Raw genomic sequence first — 8,849 nt, forward strand, 5'->3', positions numbered from 1 at the left:
AATGTTTAGTTGTTAGCTATTGTCCTGTTGAAGGTAAATCAAGAAAAGTGAATCAGACAAGCATAATTTATGAAATGTTATTTTTAAAACCAATATTTAGGCTCATGATTATCCTCTTTATCAAGGGCTTTTTATTAGTTCAACCGTTGTAAATTCCTGACCCTTCATTCTGTTTGACACACTACTAGTATCTAATATTTATGTTCTTGTTTACTTTACAGAACTTTGTGATTGAATTTAGGATTTATTTGTTTCCATTCTGAGTATACATTTAGTCTTAGATGAATGATTTTTGTATTAGTTGTTAGTGGCTTTGAACTAGCTGTCAGTAACTGTGAGTACTCTCAGATCTGTACCGAGTGTCTTTTTGATGTATGGATGTACAATTTTTGTACATAAATTAGGCCATTAGTTTTCCTGTTGGAATTGTTTTACATTGTCATTTACTGGCCTTTTATAGCCGACTGTGGTATGGGCTTTGCTCATTGTTGAAGGCCATTCGGTGACCTAGAGGTGTTAATCTCTGTGTCATTTTGGTCTCTTGTGGAGAGTTGTCTCATTGGCAATCATACCACATCTTCTTTTTATATGAAATATTTGTCACAGAATATCAAGGAAACACTAACCAATAACTTTCTTAACATCTAACCCATGCAATCTTGGTGGATAAAAGTACAAGCAGTTGGTCAACATTGATGGAAGCATTCACTGCAGCATGTCATCACATCTTAACAACAGTTGTTTTGAAGTGTTTCTCCAGCCAATTGCTAACAAATATTTTGATTCTATGGTTGCTCTGGTAAATTGATTTTTTTTCAGTTTCTTGCTGATGGTTAGTGTAAACAAGAGTGCACAAAATGTCTCCCCTTCTTTACTTATCATTGATATTATGTTGATAGTCCTAAATTCAAAGTTTTACTACAAATATCACAAAAATTTAACATAATCCAAGAAAATGAGGTCAAGCTCATATAAATCAAAAAAGAAATACATGTAAACCTTACATTCTTTCAACACACTAGATATAGTTGAGCTATAGTTTCTAAGAAACAACTTAACCAAGAAAACTAAACATTGACCAATGAACTATGAAAATGAGGTCAAGGTCAGATGAACCATGCCAGGCATACATGTACAGCTTACAATTCGTCCAAACAACAATTTATAGTTGACATATTACTTATAGTTTGAGAAAAAACAACCAAAACACAAAACCTTAAAAACCTGTAAGGTTGACATGTACATCATAAAATATTTCCATACACCAAATATAGTTGACCTAGCATTTAAAAACTTAAAACTTAGACCACTGAACCATGAAAATGTGGTCACGGTCACACCTGCCAGTTGGACATCTACACCTTACAATCATTCCATACACCAAATATAGTAGACCTACTTCAAACAGTATAAGATAAAAGACCAAAACACAAAAACTTAACTATAACCACTGAACCATGAAGATAAGGTCAAGGTCAGATGAAACCTGCCAATTGGACATGTTCATCTTACAATCCTTACATACACCAAATTTACTAGTATATAGTATTTGACATATAGACTTAACCACAAAACCTTAAGCTTGTTCACTAATCCATGAAATGAGGTTGAGGTCAAGTGTCATGTAAGTTTTGTGAAGCTTTGGAGGGTCTTGTATTTCTTAGTTTTTGTTGTACAGAAAGGTAGGTACTACTTTTCAGTCAAAGCAAGGATAAAATTACAAACTCCCAAAAATCATGTTATAAGCATTTTCCAATGTCATACATTGTCATAGACTGACAGTGATATATAAATAAAGAAGCAATATGGTGTCATTATTTTATTCCCACTCTGTAACAATTTATATATATGTATACATTTCAACAATTAATAGAACAATAATAATATACCTACAAAGCGTATCTTAAAACCCAAGAGTATCATTTATGTTTTAGGATTTAATCTGATTCACATCATTCACAGCTTCTTTATTTAAACTAAACAAGATTATTTTGCCAAGAACTGATTAAACATGTGAAGGTGTTCCATTTGAACATAACACAACTGAGTTTAATATACACAAGAAGAAATTGGTATAATTTTCAATTATTTACCAGAAACCAAATGAGATAGAAGTTAACAAATATAGGTCACTGTATGGTCTTCAACAATTAACAGAACCCATACCACATTGTCAGCTATAAAATGCACAGGATGACAAATGTAAAACAATTTAATGCCTGGTGTTAGGTACTGGTTTTACCTCTCACAAACATGCTTTAATGACTTAAAAATATCTTCATATTAAAATGTCCCTCAACATGTTGACAGAAAGCACTAAACTATATTTATTGGAGTACATGTATTATGTTTTTATACTATAATAAGCTAAAAGGAATTCAAGGTGTCATTGATGTGATAAACAATAGTGAACCAAAACATGCTTAAAATGTACAACACTGATGATACATAATTGTTCCTCATATATTATCCAATCCAAAAACGTCCCTGGTTTATTATCCAAATTGCAGCTCATGTATTATCCCCATATCATGTGCAAATGATGTGGTTATGCACAGACATGACAGATGCAATTTGATTCCAATAAAAAGAATGAAAAGAAAAAAATTTAAAAGAAAACAAATATAAAAAGTTATAAACAAATACAAAATAATAATTAACAAATAGTATCGAGTGGAAAATTGTGAGAACAAGCTGGGGGGAAAATGCTGAACACAAAAACACTCATTGTTTTTTACAAATTAGAAATAATATGATGGATTGTAAAAGAATTGCAATTGATGATTTTGCATTTATGGTTAATGCATATACTATTTATAAGTCCTACTGCTAATTTTGCATTAGCTTGTCCCCTTTAATCAAAACCCTTGAAGTGCAACTTCATTGAATGAAATATTGTAAGTAAACTTTGGTAGTACTTCAAGTTCACATATAAGGAGAGATTATTCAAACCTTAACCATGTTAAAAGAACATTTTTAAAAAATCCGAAAACTTTACTTATAAGAATAAATAAATTACTTTAATAAATCATCAAGGATATAAAAGAGGCTTGTAAAACTATTATCTCTCCCTGACTAATTGTACAAAATTTCAATGTAAAGTAAATGGTCAATTAAATACATTACAAACTAAATAATATTTTATACTGTCTAGTTGATATGGAATTCCTTTTTATGGGAAATGCATTTTTTTTAAGGAATGTATACTAGTACTGTCATGACTGTTGTACTTCTAGCTCAACTATGGTATCAAGTTTCTGATCTTGAGATAAATTTAACTAGTTGTAAGGATTTGAATGCTAAACATGTACTTAAATCTTGACACTTAGATAAATTTGAATAGACATGATAGAAGTGTGAAGAAAGTCAAATAAGATATCTATATCTTTATTCATCATTTGTTCATGACATTTGATCTATATTGCAATTTTGAAAGGAAGAGACTGATTACATTGTGCTGTACATGTATATGTACATTGTACATCCTCTGAAACCATACGAAGTCGGAAATATTGGTGATACGACATATAAATGTAGTGTTTAGTCATGTTTGTACTCCTTAAGAAAATCTTTTTTTCCCTTAAACCATTATAAATCAGTGTCTAATAAGGTTTTGTGATTGGTTGAAGTTCTGGCATACTACATGTGAAATTTAAACCAGATGCTCCGCAGGGCGTAGCTTTATATGACCACAGAGGTTGAACCCTGAACCGTTGGGGCAAGTATGGACACAACATTCAAGCTGGATTCAGCTCTAAATTTGGATTGCGATTAAATAGTTGACACAGCATAGGTTTCTGACACAGAATGAATGTGTTCAAATGAACTTAAAATTTTTGTTTTCTCTTAAAGCAATTCACTATGCTGTTGAATATTAATCCTCTCAAAAAAATGTTTGAAGAAATTTTCTTTTTATTTATGAAATTTCAAATGAGAAAAATTGAACCCAATTTTTTTAATCACATCCACCTTTCCCTTATTCCAAAACTAATCTCAATTAAAATTTCTAATGGAGTTTGCAACAATAACTACTCATTTAAATACATCATAAAATATTAAGATGTAAAAAAACTGCTTGTTATCACTGAATGGTAAAGATTATTTTAATTTATCAGTTGGTAGTAAAAAGTGAACATACATTGTATATTTTATATAACAAAGATTTAAGTTGATTCTGGACAAAGAAAGATAACTCCAATTAAAAAAAAATCTTGCTATTGCACAATATTTTGCAATTAGATATTTCTTGCTAACTATTCTGGACAAAGAAAGACAACTCTAATTAAAAAAAAAAATAGCTATTTCACAATATTGTGCAATTAGATATTTCTTGCCATTGTGCAATACTTTGCAATTGAAAAGACTTGCTATTGCACAATACTTAATATAATAATTTTAGATCCTGATTTGGACCAACTTGAAAACTGGGCCCATAATCAAAAATCTAAGTACATGTTTGGATTCAGCATATCAAAGAACCCCAAGATTTCAATTTTTGTTAAAATTAAACTAAGTTTAATTTTGGACCCTTTGGAGTTTAATGTAGACCAATTTGAAAACAGGACCAAAAATGAAGAATCTACATACACAGTTAGATTTGGCATATCAAAGAACCCCATTTATTCAATTTTTGATGATATCAAACAAAGTTTAATTTTGGACCCCGATTTGGACCAACTTGAAAACTGGGCCAATAATCAAGAATCTTAGTACATTTTTAGATTCAGCATATCAAAGAACCCAACCAATTCATTTTTTGTCAAAATCAAACTAAGTTTAATTTTGGACCCTTTGGACCTTAATGTAGACCTGTTCACCAATAAGAAAACGGGACCAAAATTTAAGAATCTACATACACAGTTAGATTCGGCATATCAAAGAACCCCGATTATTCAATTTTGATGAAATCAAACAAAGTTTAATTTTGGACCCTTTGGGCCCCTTATTCCTAAACTGTTGGGACCAAAACTCCCAAAATCAATACCAACCTTCCTTTTATGGTCATAAACCTTGTGTTTAAATTTCATAGATTTCTATTTACTTATACTAACATTATGGTGCGAAAACCAAGAAAAATGCTTATTTGGGTCCCTTTTTGGCCCCTAATTTCTAAACTGTTGGGACATAAACTCCCAAAATCAATACCAACCTTCCTTTTGTGGTCATAAACATTGTGTTTAAATTTCATTGATTTCTATTTACTTAAACTCAAGTTATTGTGCGAAAACCAAGAATAATGCTTATTTGGGCCCTTTATTGGCCCCTTATTCCTAAACTGTTGAAACCAAAACTCCCAAAATCAATCCCAACCTTTCTTTTGTGGTCATCAACCTTGTGTCAAAATTTCATAGATTTCTATTAACATAAACTAAAGTTATAGTGCGAAAACCAAGAAAATGCTTATTTGGGCCCTTTTTGGCCCCTAATTCCTAAAATGTTGGGACCAAAACTCCCAAAATCAATACCAACCTTCCTTTTGTGGTCATAAACCTTGTGTTAAAATTTCATAGATTTCTATTCACTTTTACTCAAGTTAGAGTGCGAAAACTAAAAGTATTCGGACGACGACGACGACGACGACGACTACGACGACGACGCCAACGTGATAGCAATATACGACGAAAATTTTTTCAAATTTTGCGGTCGTATAAAAACTAATTTGCTTCAGCACTTGCCCAATTGTACCGCAATTTCCTGGGTCATCTTCTAGTAGTACATGTACTTACAAAAACTACAACACAAAAGACCTTCAGACATGTCAGTCAGGTAATCACGGTCATGACAGTAAAAGAAAATGTTGAATTTTGAATGGAAATACTTCAACATGTATGATGTAAACTACTCAAAACAATTAATCATGATTAAGCATGTGCATCTAAATAATCTCCCTGAAAATACAACTGCATACCAAATATCATTTACTAATTTCCCTAAGGACATGAAGACATGCATGATCAAAAATTTTAACAAGAAAACATTGAAAAATTATTTGTTGACCCCCAAACCTTTTACTGTCAAAAGATCAAATGCCATTATGGTAACTAAAGGTTATCTATTTGTTGATTGTAAAGAACTAACTTCAAATCAGACGTTTTACCATTTACTTTTAATTTTCTCTCTATCATGTGTCTACAAAATGTATATATATATGATATTATAATGTAGTTGAAAAATTACTAACACATGTTGAAATTCTATTTTTCTGTAAATAATTATTACTAGATTACCATGATTATCTTGTACATTTTTTAAAATAACTAAATGCTCATTCATCTTGTTCATTAATTACATGAATTAGATCATTATTATTTGAGATACAAAAATGTACTGTCATCTTATTACAAGTACATTGTACAATATTGTACTGTAGAAACACTTATTTTCATGGGGGTAAAATTTTGTGGTTTTGTTTCTATATAAGATTTCATGCGGATTTAATTTCGTGGTTTCCAGTAAATGGAAGTGATATTATATGTAGGTTAAATTTTCGTGGGGTTTTAAATTTCTTGGATATTATCTTTCCACGAACTAAACGAAATTAAATCCTCCACAAAAATTTCTGCTTTTACAGTATGTAGAATTTTTCTATAAATTATATCTATTTTTCTCCCTTGTTCACCAGTCAACACTATATTATAACTCTGTCAGTCTACATGTACATGAAATAAATGTGCATTTGAATTTTGACATGAAGGATGAGACCAAAGTTTTAGCTCAATATATCAAAGCAATGATACAGCATTATGTGATTAACCATTTACTGCAATACCCAATTTCACTGTACAAAATGTATATATACACATGTACATCCTTTGTTTGTTATAGTTTCAATAGTAGTTTCTTTCTTACACACTAGAATATGTAATACTTCGTCCCAGGAAGTACAGTTCAATATCTTCTAATGATTTGCCTTTTGTTTCTGGAAGATATTTGATAACAAACATTACACCACCCAAACAGAATGCACCAAAAATCCAAAATGTCACTGCTTCTCCAAACCAGTCTTGCACAAGTGAAAATTGTTTAGTAACAATAAATGCACAAAGCCAATTCACAAATATCGCAATTCCACTGGCAGCACCTCTAGCTCTTGCAGGGAACAGTTCTGACATTGCTAATAAGGGAATTGGTCCCCATCCCAATGAAAATCCAATAATATATATGATGAGGCTTCCAACAGCAAGCCAGCTTAAGGTTTCTGGAGACCTCCCAGCTTTGATAGCAAAATAATAGGCACCAAAAGTAAAGCAAGTGACAGTCATAATTGATCCAGCAATAATTAGTAATCTCCTTCTTCCAGCTTTGTCCATTAAAAAGCATGCAACCACAGTAGAAACCACTTGTACTGCTCCTATTATAACTGTTGAGAATTCTGAGTTCTGAATACCTGCACTTTTGAAGATTGCTACAGTATAGAACATGATGGCATTAATTCCACTGAACTGTTGAAAGAACATTATAGCTAGTGAAATATAAAGAGGCCTCGATAATTCTGGCTTTTTAAACTCTGAATATGTGAAAGTGTCTTTAGTGTCAATTCCTTCTTCAATATCTCTACATTCATCTTCAACATCTGTATGGGGTCCTCTGAGTTTGACAAGAGATTGCAAAGCTTGAATTCGTCTTTCCTTCATCAACAAATACCTTGGTGTCTCGGGAACAAAGAACATAGCAATTGCTGTCAGCCCTGCTGGAATACTCCCAAAAAGTGCAAGGGTGTCCCATTTAAAGTGTAGTCCAAGGGAATAAACCATGAGAATCCCAACAGTTATCGATAACTGATTACAAGCCCCAAGGAGACCTCGAAGTGATTTTGTTGAAACCTCTGCTATGTATACAGGTGCACAAACAGTTATCAGCCCACTAGCTAATCCTGTCAAAAGTCTGCCAAGCAACAGCATAGTGACATTGCCACCTCTAGCAATCAACCACCATCCAATGATATAAGGTGCAGATGTAAACAATAACGTTGATTTTCGTCCATATTTTTCAATCATCCATCCACCAAGTGGGCCCCCAAACATTGCAGCCAGTGGTAGTAATGATCCAAACCAAGCTGCATACTCTTTAGTTAAAATTCTTGATGTCTGCATCTGGGGAAGAGCAGGGGAACTGTAACCAATAGTATAGCCAAACGCAAATGGCCCCAGACAAACAAATGCAACAGTGACATATAATCTAAATGGTGAACCTTCATACTTTGTGCTAGAGAGCTTCGGAGAACTTCGCGCTGAAGAGCTGTCAAGTGAATCTATGTCCATTATTTATATTTTTTTCTGTGGAAAAATCGTCATCAATTATTTTACTCGCTGTCAAAACTTTCTTTTAAGTTTAATGTAGTAATTCGTTTTCTTAAGCGTTTTGAAGACTTGTCTTATTATATATTTTTTTTTTATCAAAATCCGATGTCGGAAAGGGAAATCAAAATTTCCGGTTGTTAACTTGCTTTATAAATCACACTTTTATATTTTCCTAGTCACTTGACTCACGCCATAGACATTATACATTAGACATTTGATAATATTTCATTTAACAAATCATGGGCCCTTGTCGAGTACATGTTCGCTTAGTTGCTATTCAGTATATTATACAAAATTAGTTACTTAGGACAATTTTTTTAGCCCTCCCCCTTTTTTTTTAAAAATCCGTTATTTTTAAGGCTCCATGGCGAAGATAGTACTTTGACGTATAATTATAATGGTTTGATGTTATCAAAAAAAGTAAACCCACAAAATACTGAACTCCGAGGAAATTTTAAAACGGAAAATCCCTAATGATCAATCAGTGGCAAAACAAAAGCTGAACACAGGCTGAGTGAATGGATAACAACTGTCATATTCCCTTGACAA

General features: G+C 32.2%; 1 protein-coding gene across 1 annotated transcript; it reads right to left on the minus strand.

Moving 5' to 3' along the window:
* Positions 1 to 6,345: 6,345 nt before the first annotated feature.
* LOC134716118 (solute carrier family 2, facilitated glucose transporter member 8-like) lies at positions 6,346 to 8,306 on the minus strand. The gene has a single exon (XM_063578894.1). It carries the CDS (start codon positions 8,259 to 8,261, stop codon positions 6,846 to 6,848), a length of 1,416 nt encoding a protein of 471 aa, XP_063434964.1. The 5' UTR covers positions 8,262 to 8,306; the 3' UTR covers positions 6,346 to 6,845.
* Positions 8,307 to 8,849: the final 543 nt, after the last annotated feature.

This window comes from Mytilus trossulus, chromosome 4 (genome assembly GCF_036588685.1).
Source record: "Mytilus trossulus isolate FHL-02 chromosome 4, PNRI_Mtr1.1.1.hap1, whole genome shotgun sequence".
NCBI lineage: Eukaryota > Metazoa > Mollusca > Bivalvia > Mytilida > Mytilidae > Mytilus > Mytilus trossulus.